This window comes from Lagenorhynchus albirostris, chromosome X (genome assembly GCF_949774975.1).
Source record: "Lagenorhynchus albirostris chromosome X, mLagAlb1.1, whole genome shotgun sequence".
In the NCBI taxonomy this organism is placed as follows: domain Eukaryota; kingdom Metazoa; phylum Chordata; class Mammalia; order Artiodactyla; family Delphinidae; genus Lagenorhynchus; species Lagenorhynchus albirostris.
Window position 1 is genome coordinate 126,395,525 of NC_083116.1, and position 17,550 is coordinate 126,413,074.

Sequence of the window (17,550 nt, forward strand, 5' to 3'; positions counted from 1 at the left end):
ATTTGTTGTTTTTCCCTTGTTGCTTTTAATAATTTTTCTTTGTCTTTAGTTTCTGTCAATTTGATTACTATGTGTCTCGGCATGTTTCTCCTTGGGTTTATCCTGCCTGGGACTCTCTGCACTTCCTGGACTTGGGTGGCTATTTCCTTTCCCATGTTAGGGAAGTTTTTGACTATAATCTCTTCAAATATTTTCTCGGGTCCTTTCTCTCTCTCTTCTCCTTCTGGGACCCCTATAATGTGAATGTTGGTGCGTTTAATGTTGTCCCAGAGGTCTTTTAGCCTCTCTTCATTTCTTTCCATTCTTTTTTCTTTATTCTGTTCCATGGCAGTGAATTTCACCATTCTGTCTTCCAGGTCACTTATCCGTTCTTCTGCCTAAGTTATTCTACTATTGATTCCTTCTAGTGTGTTTTTCATTTCAGTTATTGTATTGTTCATCTCTGTTTGTTTGTTCTTTAATTCTTTTAGGTGTTTGTTCTTTAATTCTTCTAGGTGTTTGTTCTTTAATTCTTCTAGGTCTTTGTGAAACATTTCTTGCATCTTCTCGATCTTTGCCTCCATTCTTTTTCCGAGGTCCCGGATCATCTTCACTGTCATTATTCTGAATTCTTTTTCTGGAAGGTTGCCTATCTCCACTTCATTTAGTTGTTTTTCTGGGGTTTCATCTTGTTCCTTCATCTGGTACAGAGCCCTCTGCCTTTTCATCTTGTCTCTCCTTCTGTGGATGTGGTTTTTGTTCCACAGGCTGCAGGATTATCGTTCTTCTTGCTTCTGCTGTCTGCCCTCTGGTGGATGAGGCTATCTAAGAGGCTTGTGGAAGTTTCCGGATGGGAGAGACTGGTGGTGGGTAGAGCTGGCTGTTGCTCTGGTGGGCAGAGCTCAGTAAAACTTTAATGCGCTTGTCTGCTGATGGGTGGGGCTGGGTTCCCTCCCTGTTGGTTGTTTGGCCTGAGGTGACCCAACTCTGGAGCCTACCTGGGCTCTTTGGTGGGGCTAATGGAGGACTCTAGGAGGGCTCACACCAAGGAGTACTTCCCAGAACTTCTGCTGCCAGTGTCCTTGTCCTCATGATGAGACACAGCCAGCCCCTGCCTCTGCAACAGACACTCCAACACTAGCAGGTAGGTCTGGTTCAGTCTCCTGTGGGGTCACTGCTCCTTCCCCTGGGTCCCGATGTGCACACTACTTTGTGTGTGACCTCCAAGAGTGTCTCCGTTTCCCCCAGACCTTTAAAGTCCTGCAGTCAGATCCCAGTAGCCTTCAAAGTCTGATTCTCTGGGAAGTCCTCCTCCCATTTCCTGACCCCCAGGTTGGGAAGCCTGACATGTAGCTTAGAACTTCACTCCGGTGGTGGACTTCTGTGGTATAATTATTCTCCAGTCTGTGAGTTACCCACCCAGCGGTTACGGGATTTGATTTTACTGTGATTGCGCCCCCCCTACTGTTTCACTGCAGCTTCTCCTTTGTCTTTGGATGTGAGGTATCTTTTTTGGTGAGTTCTAGTGTCTTCCTGTCGATGATTATTCAGCAGTTAGTTGTGTTTCTGTTGCTCTTGCAAGAGGGAGGGAGTACTTGTCCTTTTACTCCACCATCTTGAACCAATCTCTATTACTGAACATTTAAAAAATATAAATTTAATATACAATTATCATCTGAGAAAGTGATATCGTGAATGTATCTTTCTAGATTAAGTAAAAGAAAAATTGATAGCTACATTCCAAATGATGATCAATGTGATTAGCTGGCTCAACCTTTTTTTTTTTTTTTTTTAAGTTTCTCTGAAATGTGAAGTTTTTCTTCATTGGGAAGCAGTAGCCTAGGAGGAAATGGTTTCAAACAGTTGATCAGCCTAAAACTTGAAGGCTAAACCACTTGCTAAAATACTAACTTTGATTACTATGTTTGTTTGTTTGTTTGTTTTTGTAGTTTGACGCAGTATGTGATCACGGCCCTTAGAGTTGCAGTTGTTGCTTGTAGTATTACTTCTCTTCTACTCCCTTCACACGTGGAAGCGAGTTTTACGACTACCTTTTTTTGGCAGTGCTTTATTATTATTATTACTTGGAGAAATAGAAAGTGTTTTCTTCTTGTTCCAAGTGCGAGAGAAATGGCTGTCATTTTTTTCCTCTTTGGCTTTTGTTGAAATCATTTTACCTGGCCAGTAGCACCGTAAAGAAATAGAGCTTTGGAAAATTTATCCTGCCAAGATTTACATAAATGTTTACATCTAGGCTGTTCTTGTCAGGTAGTTTTCACGGAGGATTACTGAAAGAAAATGTTGGCTGTCATTAGTAGCATTTTGAGATGTATCTTCAGCTGCTGCTGATTAGTGGTGACTAGAAATGAGGCAAGCATGCAATTAAAATAGAACTTTAAATGAATTGTGTATACCAATGCTAGACTTGACAGATGGCGATTCTGGATTAACAAGAAGACAAGTGCATTACGTATTGCTGCTGTTAGCATTTCAGAAATATGCCCACTTTTGTAAATGATATCTAGTTTTTATAAGGCATTTATTCCACAAGTTGTCAGGAATATGGTCATTTGGAATCATGGACATCACAAAGGACTGACTTTTTTAATGCACTCATGCATGTCTCTAGTTATGAAAATGCAACTGTATACATGTAATATCTTGTTTTCATAGTTTACATTTTCAGCCATGACAGAAAGCAAGAATCACATAATTATTCTGAGACATTTTTAGCCACATGGCACTGAACAGTTTTTATATGGAATAAATGCTTGTTGGATGTTTCCCGAGTGAAATGACAGATACTTAACTTGTAAGTAGCTGAGCCTCTGTCCGTGAAAACTCCCCAGGTCTTGTGGTGCGGTCCTGCTCCGTTGTAGGCCACTTCTTCAAATGAAAAAACTGCAAAGTATTTTAAAGAGTGCCACTTATTCATTTCAAGTAGTCTTGAGATGGAGTTAGGTCTAAGAGTATTTTTTAAATGACCAGTAAAGTTTTTAGGCTAGGAGCCAATGTCTTGCAACAAATAAGGATAACTCTGTGGGGTAAGGCATTGGATGTACCTTTAGGAAACAAAACTCACTCTTTAGGGAGCTCATGAACTATGTAAGGTAGACAAGTTTTAAGCTATTTCATTGCTATTAGAAAAATGGTATTCTTTTAGAATCGTTATATTGGTGAAAAATTGTACATTTGTTTTAGAACATGCTTGGAAGAGGTGAACACTAATAGACTTGGGACAAGCTTATATAGGTCTTGGAAAAGCATCATTGACGAGCTCAAGTTTTTTTAATTAAAATAACTAAAAATGAATTGTTCATATGCAACATTAAAGGATATAAAATCTAGAATATTCTCACAAGCAGTAGGCTGATTCTTAAATGATACTTACATGAACCAAGAAAGAGCCATTACAGACCCTGTTTTCATCAAATTCTACAGCAGTTCTTTTTCTCCCCCAGCTTTATTGAGATATAAGTGACATATATAACGTTGTGTAAGTTTAAAGTGTACGGTGTGATGGTTTGATACACACATATATTGGGAAATGTTTACCACAGTAAGGCAGTTCTTTTTAAAGTTTAGTGTAAGCACCAAGATTTTCAGGAGAACTTGCTAGACTCTGTACACCTAGTGCCTTTCCCATGAACTCCAAGGTGATGCTCATATTACTGGTCATTTATCGCACTTTGAGAGCAGTGCTGTGACAGACTGACAGTTGATACAGTCAGTAGTTTGTTTTCATATATGCATTTTTGATTGAAAAAAATAGCAGTGGACACTTGCAAGGTAAATTTCACCATAGAGTCTTCCAGTTCATCTTTAAACTGTATCTTTATTTTACAACAGGGAGGTTGCTAGAAAGTAAAGTGAAAATATAGTACAGGTGTATGTTCTGAATTCTACATTATATATGTCTGAAATTTAACTGAGAAATTTGATAATCAACCGGAAAATTTATCAATCATGAAAGTCAGATACATAGAATAGTCATGAGCTTATGGGAACCAGGGTATGCCAATATTTAGATAACTGTCATGTCACTCTACGAGATGATTAATTTGTACTAATTAAAATTTGCATTAAAATATAATTTGGAGAATCAAATATCCATTCATATGAATGTAAGATTTTAATTTCAATCATGAGGCCTGGCTGTTATCTCTTATTTATTACAATATATTATATAGATAGTATATATAGTACTATATCTTAAGTGTTATAATTATACGTTATATATAGTAGTATGTATATAAAACCTACATTTACACGTATATATACTTTGTTCATTCAATAATATATTATTTCTTATTACAGTTGTTACTGAACAGTGGATCCTGGCTATTATCTTTGATTTATTAAATCCTGTATGTAAATTACATATATGTATTCGAACTGTATTCTGAAGCTCTTATGGGACAGTCTCGTATTCAGGCTTACGCCACACATTTTAATAGAGTAATTAAACTGGGTAAATGTGAACGCTGCTGGATTCACTGAGATAAACACATAAGTTAACAATAATGGGTGTCATATATATATATATATATATATATATATACACACACACATACATATATTTAATGCAATACTTCAGTCACTTACAGAAGAATATTCCAAAAAACCCTATGTTGTCAGTTTAAAAGCAAGTTATCGTTAAGGTTGACGAGGAAAAAATTCATCTGTAACAACAACCTTTAGAAACTATTTTTTACTGAATAAAAATAAATATCCAAACTGCTGTTCCTGACAGTGAACACACCTGCTTCTCCTGCATGTCGCCTCCAGGCTCTGCCGCTTTCCTTTTTCGATTGTGTGGGAACGTATGTCTTTCTGTCCCTGCTCGGTCATGATGCTCTTGTCTCGGATTCCTAGGATACGCACAGTTACGATGAGCTGCTGATTAATTGGATTTCCTAAAGGCACTAGGAGAAGTAGGCCCTGAGAAGTCAGGAGTGTGCACAGGCGGGTTCTTTCCTTTGGGGCTGTTTTTTTCCCGTGTTTACTGATTGGTTTTCACTGTTCATCTCTCCTAGTGCCTGGAGCCCTGCAAGGTGTCCTGGGACCTGCGGAAGCAGCAGTGCCAGAGCTTCTGTGAGGTAAGAGGCCCTGTACACAGCCACGGACACTCGGGGCGCAACTGCAGGCTGACCAGGTGCCAGTGGGTCCTTGGCATGGGAGGGCATCATGTTCTGGGGCTGGGCAAGTTCACTTTCCTTCAGGTGTGTGTGTGCGCGCATGTGTGTGTGAATTCACATTTAAAACATTCTCGAGACTTCTTAAAACCTAGCCACCCGCTGCTTCCATTATTAATCAGACAGTAAAACTTCTTTTTAGCACCAGTGAAGAAGGGTTCCAGCCGTTGCCCTCCTCCCACCTCACGTTATGGCTCTTCTGTGGGCGATTCTCGGCATGATGATTCTCATGCTTTTGGAGGAAGCCACCCTTTTATTAGCGGTGGGGTTTCTCAGAGATTTTCCCCTGGCTGTTCACCCTCTGGGCAGCCCATGCTCTGGGCTGAGGCTTGCCCACGTTTTCCCGTATGGAAGGCACCTTACTTTCCCCGTGCTCTCAGGTAGATGATAGAGCGTTGCTGTCCCAGACCACCACTGTCTAAAATCATCAGTTGTGCTGAAGAGGGGGAGGGCTGCTTTGCTGCACTGTCTCTTCCAGGGCAAACCAGGGACCCAGGGACCTGCCGTGGAGCAGCCAGGCTGACGGCACGGTGGCCGCTCAGAGTAAGAGCGGTCGGAAAGCCCGCAAGGGCCGTGAGCACAGAGTTGGAAGAGTCCACTCTGGGGACCAAAGCCACACCGTGGAGGGTGGTGGCGAGGGAACGCCAGCAGACATGCCCGTGCGGCATCAGAGGGAAACGACGCTGCAGGGCTTCTTTGAGTGGAATGGGGGGCTGGTAGGGCACTTCCGAGCTTCTCCAAACAGACACGGTGGTCTGGTCCCGCCCCCGTGCGGGAGCTGCCGAGGGGGTCCTGTTGCCTGCGTTCACCTTGGAGGGCACACAGATTCCGTTCTGCAAACATGCCTGTGGGCCTGGGGTCATAACAGCGCCATCGGTTTTTTGTTTGTTTGTTTGTTTTTAATTAATTAATTTATTTTTGGCCGTGTTGGGTCTTCGTTGCAGTGCGCGGGCTTTCTCTAGTTGCGGTGAGCGGGGGCTGCTTTTCGTTGCAGTGCGCGGGTTTCTCACTGCCGTGGCTCCTCTTGTGAAGCACAGGCTCTAGGTGCGTGGGCTTCAGTAGTTGTGGCACATGGGCTCAGTAGTTGTGGCTCGTGGGCTCAGTAGTTGTGGCGCACGGGCTTAGTTGCTCCACAGCATGTGGGATCCTCCTGGACCAGGGATCGAACCTCTGTCCCCTGCATTGGCAGGCAGATTCTTAACCACTGAGCCACCAAGGAAGCCCCAGCTCCATCAATTTTAAGGTGCGTGAAATACATCCTCAGTCCTGATACCGTCTGACCTTCCCGACAAGCATGGAGATAAGCGGGGCACACTCTAAGTCCACAGAGCTGTGTGTGGAAGCGTGGCAGCCTGGGAAGCTGGAAATTATCAAGTCACATGGCCCACCCACTGCAGGTGGCAAGACTGCCTCTCAGCTCCATCTCTGACCCCTCTCCCCATGTCCATGTGCTGCTGTGTCTGGATTCCCCTTGGACGGTTACAGGGGCTCACTGTGTTACAGGGTTATTTTAGAAAAGTGTTTAGTGTTGTTTTGGAAAGCTAGAATGGAAGTGTTTCTCAACTGCTAACATAATCAATACGTGATCTTCCTAATCTCAGTTTTATTTTGCTCCAAAAGCTTCTACTCAGCATTTTGTGGCTGGCTGGAATATGGGTGACTTGCAAACTCTTACATAATGACATCTGTTGCCAGAAGTACCTGGGGGCTGAGGATTTTACCATAAGTGAAGTCTTTGGAAGCACTTTGTAGTCGTGAACTTCAAAATGCGATAATACGTAGGACTGGCAGGTATTTGAAGTTACATAGCCAATTGCTCTGCTACTGACACACGCAGCTAAGCTAGTGATTTAGTGTCAAATCAGATAGAAGAGCTCTCCTATGTCTTTTTGTATCTTGTCCTTTTCTGGACGTTGGAGATGACGCAGAGGAGCATAAATCATGGCTTCTGCCCTCCCTCAAGGGAGCTGACATATTACACTTCAGGTTTTCCAGAATATCTTCAGGCTTCTTTAGGGATCCAATCCAAACTTCCCCAGGAAACATGCTTACCTGCTGTTCACATGAATGTTTCTTTATATTACTTACCTCTTCCTGCATAAAAAATGACCCCCAAACTTAGTGGCTGAACACAGCACACAGTTTCTTGGGGTCAGGAGTTTGGGCACAGCTTAACTGCATTCTCTGCCCAGCATCTGTCAAGTCTGTAATCAAGGTGTTGGCCGGGCTGCATTCTCATCTGGGGGCTCGACTGTAGGAGAATCTGCTTGTAAGCTCATTGCAATTGTCAGCAAAATTCACTTCCTTGCAGTTGTAGGACTGCGGTCCTGTTTCCTTGATGACTCTCGGCTGGAGTACACTCTTAGCTCCTAGAAGTTGCCTGTGGTCCCTCCCCACGTGGCCCCCTTCATTGGCAGGTCACAAAACAGCTATGTACTTCTTTAAGGCCAGAATCCTGATTTCCAGTCTGCTGAGACGGAATTTTATATAACACAACGTAATCTCAGGAGTGACAGTTCTTCACCTTGGCCATATTCTATTGGTTAGAAGCAGACACACACACACACACACACACACACGGAGGTGATTACACCAGCACAGGTCATGACTCGGTGGGGCTCATTCTAGGCTGTGGAGGGATTCAGGTCCCTTGAGACATAGAACAGAGAAGTTTGATCAGAAATGGAAACAAACAAGCAATAAACAAAACTGATGAATCTGTGCAAAGACAAGGGCAGTAAGGCCATCCCTGTGTCTCCTACATTCTATAAAGTGCACTCCTACTTTATTTTGTATTCTGTTCTGTACACAAACTGTACCTATATATGCTGCTGTACAATCTAGAGGAACAAGATGTGCCCTGCTCTTCGCTTGGTAAACACGTTATCCCTTAATATCGCTGACTCTGTGTTGATAGTTTTACATCTGACCCCTGAGAAGGGAGATGTAATTGAAACCTTTCTCCCTGAAATTCCAGATGTGATAGTGGGCTTCTGTAATTGCCGTTCTCTCTGAAATAACCGTGAGGACATCTGAACCACATCGGTTTATTAAAATGGGACTCGTGTGTACAAATTGTGATCTGCTGTTGGCAGAAAGGTTAATTGGAACTTGAAAGGTGGGGAAAACAGAGGCCAGTTAATGTGAGGGACTTCGTGGAGAGACCTCAGCCCGCTGGTCCAATAACTCAAAGCCTTAATGTGCAATTTTAGCTGCTTCGATTGTTCTTATCTCGCTCTGCGTTTTTTTGCTTCTGTTTTATTTTGCAGTAAATGTCTGACTATTATGCTTAAACAGACTGAATCCTGAAAGGACTCATCCCTGTTTCAGTATTTTTAAGGCTAGTCATTCATTGAGACAGACCCGTCCATGCCTCTGGTTATCACATGATGTATTAAGAATGCGTACAAGTTCCATGTTGTCAGGAACCTAAGCTTTCCCTTGGTAAGAGTTCGGACCCAGAAGGACTCCAGGTTTTATTCTGCTCCAACAGAAACAACTAGACTGTTAGATATATTTGGCCCCATGTGTATATTTGCAAGATGGTCTGAGCTTTATCTTCTAAGGCATGAGCTTGCAAACAACACCCCACACAGCAAAGCTGGTCTGCCTCTTGTTTTTGTAAGTAAAGTTTTACTGGAACTTGGCCAAACCAGTTTTTTTTTCTATATCATGTACGGCTGCTTTTGTGTTACAACAGCAGAGTTGGGTAGTCGTGATATATCATATGGTCCACAAAGTGGAAACTTTACAGGAAGTCTGGCCCTTTACAGAAAGCGTGTTCCAACTCCTGCTCTAAGAAGAAGAGCCACAGTCATAATGATATCACACAACCTACCTAACCATTCAGACTGTCATGATTCCTTAGTCTGTATTACCAGCACCAATTTCTAGACAGAAAGTATTTTCTTGGTAATTTTAGTCATGAAGTTCTGCTGTGTGGAAAAGATTTTCAGGGGCATGTTAATAATAACATACCTAGAATCCATTCATGGCCTCCTCAGGTAGTGATCTCTTTAACTTCTCATATGACTATCTATACAGTTCTACTTTTGCTACTTTTTCAGGCTGATGGCAGAGTTAACAATGTTATTTTTTTTAACGACATAGTTAAGTATATTAGAACAGGAATCTTTTTCTTTTAATTTTTCACATTTATTAACTCGTCATAGGGGTTCACTCCAGAATATGTTTTCTGCCTTTGGATAACGTATGAACTCTGACAAAAGCCACCATCGGCATTCATTGGGAAAGTCTCCAGTATGAATCTTTGGGGGCAAATTAAGATAAACATCTTGTCTCAAGAACCCTTTGGGATCCTGATGTAGCTTACAGAAAAAAGAGGCAGTTCTGGTACACAGAGTATTAGGACACTGTGTTTACCTTTTAATGTTTGGGGTAAATGACAGCCCAAGGCTATGGGTGTCTCTCAAGCCTAGATCTGAATCATAAGGGATGATTTCTCTGATTCACAAGGGATGATTTCTCATGTGTCCTTTTACGAAACGTGTTATTTTCCGTGATAGAGACATAGATAGATTGCGCTTCATTGCTTTAGTTTATTAACTAGCCATTAGCCCCTTCCTCTTACTTTTATAAAACCTTAAGAAACATGATAAACTATTACAGTTTTTCGTACTAGTCATAAAATGCATGCTTCCCCATGTTTAAATGTGTTTTTCTTACAACTGATGTAATCTTGAATTATAAATGAACATGTCCTTTTTCCTTGTTAACGGTATATAAAATAGTCACGTGTGTTACAGCTGTTGTTGTCTTAGTTTCGTTCTTTTTTTAAAAGATAAATTTATTTATTTATTTATTTTTGTCTGTGTTGGGTCTTCGTTGCTGTGCGTGGGCTTTCTCTAGTTGCAGCTAGTGGGGGCTACTGTTTGTTGCGGTGCACGGGCTTCTCATTGCGGTGGCTTCTCTTGTTGTGGAGCACAGGCTCTAGGCGCACGGGCTTCAGTAATTGTGGCTCACAAGCTCTAGAACGTAGGCTCAGTAGTTGTGGCTCACGAGCTCTAGAGCACAGGCTCAGTAGTTGTGGCACACGGGCTTAGTTGCTCCGCGGCAGGTGGAATCTTCCCGGACCAGGGCTCGAACCTGTGTCCCCTGCACTGGCAGGCGGATTCTTAACCACTGCGCCATCAGAGAAGGCCCCTGTTGTCTTAGTTTTGATGACACCTGATACGTCTTCGTTTATGAATGGGCTTCTTGCTGATGAAACACCTCCCATCTTTAATTCTGATGTGTTTGACTTCATAATATCCCCACCCTAGTAGGATGTCAGCTGAGATGTCAACCTTGGCCGTATGAAATGTGCACTAAGGGTCATGGAAAGCTGAGACCTCACCTGCGTCAGGGGTCAGTCAGTGAGGGAAGCATCCGTTGTTGATACTGAGCTTGTCATTCGATCAGCCTGGATTCTCATCGATCCAGTCCTGGTCAGGATGAAATTAGGAATAAAAAAGAGGTTTTCACTCTGCCACAGATGGCATTATTGATCCGTTTCTTTGTGCTTTTTGATTTTCAAAATATTTTCCCATATGACTCCATTTGATTTCATAGCAATTCTTAGAAGTTAGGTCTGAATTTTACTAGGCGAACTTTATGGGCAGTGAAATCAGCACACAAGGAGAAAATGTTTTATTGGCCCAAGACGACATGGTTCAGAGGCAGAGGAGTAAGATCTAACATCGAGCGGGTGTGCCTTCTAGTTAACGTTTCTTTCCCACTGTCCTCCATCCCAGACACCTCTGTCTACCCCTGCTCCATGAATGAGCGTATCTCTTTTGTAAAATTGTTGGTCCAACCATTTGTGTGTGAACAGGCTTACTCTCAAATGAGAAGGAAGCTTTGATGATGCAGAATCATAGTTAGTTAAAGGTACTTCAAGGCATTGAAGGAAGAACACGGCTCCTTACTACTTACTACAGGGTCTCTTTGGCCGTGGGATGTTCCAACGTGACCGGAAAGACACCTCGAAACTAAGGTGTCAGATGTATCACACTGCTCTTCTTGCTGTCAAAACTTGTCCTGCCTCCGCCGCTCCACAACCCAGTGTCATGTCTTCAAATCTCGGGTATTAAGTAAACGCATCGCTTCAGGAGCTCAGGCAGAGCCGTCACCTGTCTGGGAATGTCTCTACAGGAGTTAAAGGTACTGAAAGAAGCTGATGAGAGCTAAACAGGAACAGGATGTAATCTGCCCCAGATGTTTCCATGCCGGGGGAAGGACGAGCACATAGAATTTAATACAGGTCTTTTGCTTCAGTGGACCAGAACGACAGCTGACCTGATGACAGTATCCTCGTGAAGGGACAAGTGGAGATGGACCTTGGTGCTGTTTTTTGAACGTAGTCACGTCTTTTCTTTCCTGGGGGTTGGGGATATACCAGAACGTAATAGAATAAAGCTGGCTTTGGGTGCCACACCATGGGGTTCATGATACAGTCACCTCTAGTCTTTTGAAAAGTCAACTAGTGAATCGTTCGGAGTCCATTAAATTAAGGTCCAGTATACAAGAGGGACTCAATTTTTATTAAAAAGGTTTGCTCTGTTGGAATATCTTCCCTGAGAAAGTTATAGTACAGCTCCTGAGTCCTCCCTTTAGGGGAGTTGTTCATATTTGAGGGGGGCGGCACCAGGATGGCTCTTGAGGTGTATGACTGGTGGGTAAGAAGCACAGGTTCTTCTTACTTGTACAGGATGAGTGCTTGAGCAGAAGAGAGATGTTGGTGGGTTAGTCCAGGGTGGCGGTGGTGGAGGTGGGCAGAAGTGGGCAGCACATATTCTGAAGGTAGAGCCGACAGAATCTGATGACACGTTGCTTGGGACGAATCGGGGGAACGAAGCGTTGATGGTAATGGCGGGGTCTTTGTCATGAACGGCTAGGGGAGGGAGCTGGCATGACCTTGAGCGGATACTGACAAGTGGGGTATGTGAGAGGCACAGGTTTTGTGGGCGGCGGGGGGAGAAAGGATGGCCAGAGGCTTGTTGTCGAGCATGCTGTGTCTGAGACGTAAGTTAGACCTCCACTCGAGATGTGTCATAGGCACATAGATACATGAGTCTGGAGTTGAGAGGTCAGGCTGGACATACAAAGGTCATGGTGGATAGATGGTACGTAAAGTCATGAAGCTGGATGAAGTGGTAGAGGGACAAGAGCTTCATGGGTTATGTCCTAAATCAGTCCTGCTGGTGGACTAAGGGGGGGCTGTTAAGATGGGAGAAGGTCCACGCGAGGGTGGAGTTCTAAAGGACACATGGCAACAGCTTCTCAAGAAGGAAGAGGTGATCAGTTGCATCTGCAGGACGGTGGAGGTCTGAAAATTGGTCACTGGATACCGTGATGCACAGGTCACGGTCGACCTTAACAAGAGCAGAGTTAGCGGATGGCTGCAGAGAAAGCCTGATTGACGTGTTCCAGAGGAGTGGTAGGGAGAGACGGAGAGAGGAGGGGGTATGAGAACATTTCAGAGAGCACAGATTGCTGTGGAAGGTTGCGGGTGAAGAGGTGAGCAGGGTAGCCCCACATTATATCACGTTTGGGGTGAAGAAATCATCCCGTAGTCTAAGCGGATGGGAACTGTCCTGAAGAGAGAGGGTGTGTGATGCTGGAGGAGAGGGGAGAACTGCAGAAGCACGTGACCTGAAACGGCAGTGGCATCCACTGCACCATGTGAGGAAGGTTTGACGTGGCAGTAAAGGACTGTGCCTCCTTGTCGCAGGACGAGGTAGCGAATGAGAGCACATGGGCCGGCTTCCGGTGTATAGGCGGGTGTGAAAGGGGATTTGTGGAAGTGTCCCTCTCAACGCTTCACTTTTCTCCGTGAAGTGGGCTGGTTTGCTGAGAGTGATGGAGCCTGGGGTGACCAGCACGTAGCACTTTCGCAAAAGCGTTAGCTTTTATCACTGTAATGAGTAAACTTTTATTTTTTACAAATGATAAACATTTACCTTTTATATTTTTATAGTAAAGAAAAGTATTAATGATACAGTCTGGGTTGTGGTCCTTGGTCAAGGTGCAGATTTGGTCCAAGTTTTCTTTTCTACTTAGTGAGGGTGGGAGTAATGGGATTGAAACGTTTCAAGGAATGCTGAAGATTTTTATAATCGTTATGAGGTTCTCTTTACCATCATCTTATAAAGGAAGCTGTCCTCATTAAATCAAATTTCACAGTCCTGGAAAATGAGGATATCAAGAATATTGAATGACGTTTTATGGTCGTTCAGTAAATTATTCATTGGGTGGAACGTGTTCTCCATGGAATGCAGCCTTTTTTTTCTTTTCATTTTTTTAAACAGTGAGGTTCAATTTTCATTGAATTTTTATGTGTTGCTGGGGAGTATACCATGAGACTCTATTGAGGAGAATTGATGAGTTTTGAAAATTTATAAGAGGCTGAGACTAGAGGCTATTTTGAATGATTTAAAGACCTATCCTGTCTCAAAAGAGGGACTAGCCAGGTAGCTACACAAGGAGTTAGGGGAATATCATAGAAATTACAAAAGCATCTAATTTAAGTAAAAAATCAAAGATGCATGTAAAGCACTTAAACAGTGTCTGAACATAACAGACATTGGATAAATAGTAGCTCTTTTTATTATGATGGCGGAGGGCCAGGTTGCCACTTTGGAATTCTATGACGGGTTAGTAGAAGACAGCCTTAAAAGGTCCCACTCGAACAGTAAATGTACAGGAGGAAATGTACAACAGATGCACACAACTCTGTCCACAAGTTGAAGTTCCTTCCTAAGACCACCTGGGTGGGAAAGAGGAGAGACAAGTGGCTGGGTCAGGGGCTTTGATTTTGGGGAAATGGTTTCTGTGTTTTTACCTTGAGAAGACTTTGAATACGTTTATAAGCCGAGGGGAAATGACCGTCATCGGGAGTGTAAAGTGGGAGATTCGTTGGGGGAAAAGCCCAGATTTCTGGAGTCAGAAACTAGGCTTGAATCAAGTTTCAGTGCAGCGCTGGAGAGACTGAGCTTCTGCAGATGCCAGCTACAGCTCCCCGGGGCCGGAGCAGCGCTTCCCAGGCCTGGTCCTTCACACACATCACCTGGAATCTTGCTGAAGTGAAGATTCTGTCTTAGCAGGCATGGGCTCTCGGCACGAGAGTCTCCGTTTCCCCAGCAGTGCAGATGCTGCTGGGTGAAGGACTGGTGTGTGGATTCCCCTTCTTTGATAGTGGGGTTCCCTATAAGCTTTCACTTTGAGGTGCCTACAGATGAAGTCTTGTGATTTCTTCTGTGCTATTCTATAGAGAGAAAATGTGCAATGGCTGATAATGATTGAAAATAAACAGATGAAAATGGTGTTTTAAAAGTGGAAGGGCTTCCCTGGTGGTGCAGTGCTTAGGCAGATCCCACATGCCGTGGAGCAACTAAGCCCACGAGCCACAGCTACTGAGTCCACGTGCCACAACTACTGAGTCCACGTGCCTAGAGCCCATGCTCCGTAATAAGAGAAGCCATGGCAGTGAGAAGCCCACGCACCGCTACGGAGAGTAGCCCCCGCTCGCTGCAACTAGAGAAAGCCTGCGCACAGCAACAAAGACCCAACGCAGCCATGCATACGTACATACATAAATAAAGAAATCAAACCCTCACACTTTTATCATTCAAAACGCAGAATTATAATTGTCGGTTTGTCTCTGTCCCCAGACGGAAGGTATTTCACTGGGTACAGAATTTCCAGTTAGCAATTTTTTAAAAATGAGTTGTTTAAAAATCTTTTCATTTTCTTTGGTCTTGTGTATTTTCTGAAAAATCTCCGACATTCTTTTTTTTTCCAACTGTTTATGCAGAATCTTTTATATCTGTCTGCTTTTAAGTGTTTCTTTCTGTGTCCAGTTTTAATATGATTATGGATACCTTGATGGGGTGGCCTTTATGTGTCTGCTGTTGGGGGTCACTAAGTTTCTTCTAATTGTGGGCTTATAATTTTAATCAAATTTTAAACACATGGGCCAATTTTTTTTCTGCCCCATCCTCTGTGTCCTGTCTTCTGGGGCCCTAAATATACATGACGGACTTTATATGGTCTCCTGGGTCAGTCAGTCTCTGATCATGTTTTTTGCTCATTTTTTCCCCCAATGTCTGCTTCATTTTGATAGTTTTTGTCATTGTGTCTTCAGGTTCCCAACAAGTGATCTTTTCTTCTACAGTGTCTGACACTTTTTCAATCCTCTCTGGCATGTTTTTGTTCCTTCATTTTTACTTCTGGAAGTTCCATGCAGGTCGTTCCTGCATCTTCTGTTCCTCTCCTCTCTGTGTCCATGTTTTCTTCTACATTCCTGGGCATATAGAGCATATTTATAATAACCTTTTATCGATAAATGTCCTTTCCTGCTGATTACATCACCTGTGTTGTTTCTGGCTCTGTTTCTTTAGATTCTCTGTTTCCCTTTTGCTTGTGTGTCATAGTTTCCTGCTTCTCTGCATGCCTGATGATTTTTTTTAAGTACTTTTTTAAAAATAATTAATTTTTGGCTGCCTTGGGTCTTCATTGCTACGCACAAGCTTTCTGTAGTTGCGGCGATCAGGGGCTACTCTTTGTTGCTGTGCACGGGCTTCTCATTGCCGTGGCTTCTCTTATTGCGGACCACGGGCTCTAGGCACGTGGGCTTCAGTAATTGTGGCACGCGGTTTCAGTGGTTGTGGTGCATGGGCTTAGTTGCTCCGCAGCATGTGGGATCTTCCCGGACCAGGGCTCGAATCCGTGTCCCCTGCCTTGGCAGGCGGATTCGTAACCACGGAGCCACCAGGGAAGTCCAGCATGCCTGATGATTTCTGATTGGATGTCAGATTTTCGTGTTCTGAATTTTGCTGTATTTTGTAAAAAGCATTCGATCGTTCTGGCATGTAGTTACTTGAGATCAGTTTGCTTTTGCAGAGACTTGCGTTTAAACTTTCTGAGGGCAGATTCAGAGCAGCCTTTAGTCTAGGGCTAATTTGTCCCCATTACTATAGTGATATTTTTCTGAGGACTCTATCCGATGCCCTGTGTATCGTGTATCCTTTCTGCTCTGACGGTTAGAATGTGAGGTAGTAGCCTGCTTAGAACTCCAGGAATTGCTTGCTCTAGTGCTTTCTGTCTGTTCCTTCCCCGGTCTCGTGTGCTTTCACCTCATGCAAGTTCAAGAAACAGACTTAATGGGCATAGAGAACAGACTTGTGGTTGCCAAGGGGGAGGGGGTTGGGAGAGGGGTGGAGTGGGAGTTTGGGGTTAGCAGATGTGAGCCTTTACATGTAGGATGGATAAACAACAAGGTCCTACTGTAGAGCACAGGGAACTCTGTTCAGTGTCCTGGGATAAACCATAATGGAAAAGAAGATGGGAAAAAAAAAAAAAAAGAATGTTAAAAGAAAGCAGTATTCAGCCCAAAACTTGAGGGGTCCCTCACAGCTCTCTGGGTTTCTCTTTGCCTAGTTCCATCCTTCCGGGTTTTCTGCCCACAAGACCTACTCGTTTCAGCCTCCTCAAACTTTGATCTCTTTCTCCTCGACTCAGAAGAGCTGCAGGACGACCTTTGGGTCACCCCTCCTCGCACTGTGGACTTGAACCTACCCGCAGCCATGCATCGTCGGCCGTCTCCGGGCTCACCTCATTTGTGCGCTGTCTCAGGGCGTACAGCCCCGTGCTAGCTGTCGGCCATTGTCTGCTGTTCCATGTATTCTGTCCAGTCTTATGGTTGTTTCCAGAAGGTCAGTCCCCACGTTCCTCAACAGGCATGCCTAGAGGGTTTTGGGCAAATAAACCAAATGAATTGAAGCTCTCCAGCCTGTGCCCTGACTACTCTGGTTTTGCACAGTTGGTTCTTTGTGGCTGAAAAGACACTGACATTCAGACGGTCCTCTTCACTCCTGCCTTTCTTCATTTAAGACAGCTGTCATATCTTCTGAGCGCCTCCTTTGACAACTTCACGTGAGCTCGTGTCTCTCCTGTGTTTAGTAACTGATACGGTTATTTACGTTTTAGCGCTCCTGAAAGGCGGGCAGAGTAGCAGCAGAGCCGTGACTGCCTCCTCCTTGTCCCTGTCGTATGACACACTGCTGGACACTGTCGAGACGTGTTTTGAAGATGCGCTACCCGTTGTTCTCGCGGGGTCTGTACGTGTCTGTGACAGTGCTTATGACATCGTGGTTTTGTTGTTTCAATGTCTGTCTCCTACAGAGGATTCTGGACTTCTCCAGAGAGTGATGGAAGCTTATCTCCCTTTCACATTTGTGCTTTTCTGGCTAATGAATCAGTATATTGCTCTCATCCAGAGCCTTTGAAGTCCGACACTCGTGACATTTTTGGTTCAATACTTCTTTGCCATGAGGCTGTCCTGTGCACTGTGGGGTCTGTAGCGGCATCCCTGAGC

General features: G+C 43.9%; 1 protein-coding gene across 1 annotated transcript in view; it reads left to right on the forward strand.

Moving 5' to 3' along the window:
* ANOS1 (anosmin 1) overlaps window positions 1-17,550 on the forward strand; it is a 188,470-nt gene that overhangs the window by 105,594 nt on the left and 65,326 nt on the right. The window contains exon 3 of the mRNA XM_060137589.1: window positions 5,016-5,078. Within this exon, the coding sequence (XP_059993572.1) occupies window positions 5,016-5,078 (63 nt within the window). The remainder of the gene's footprint in view (window positions 1-5,015; window positions 5,079-17,550) is intronic.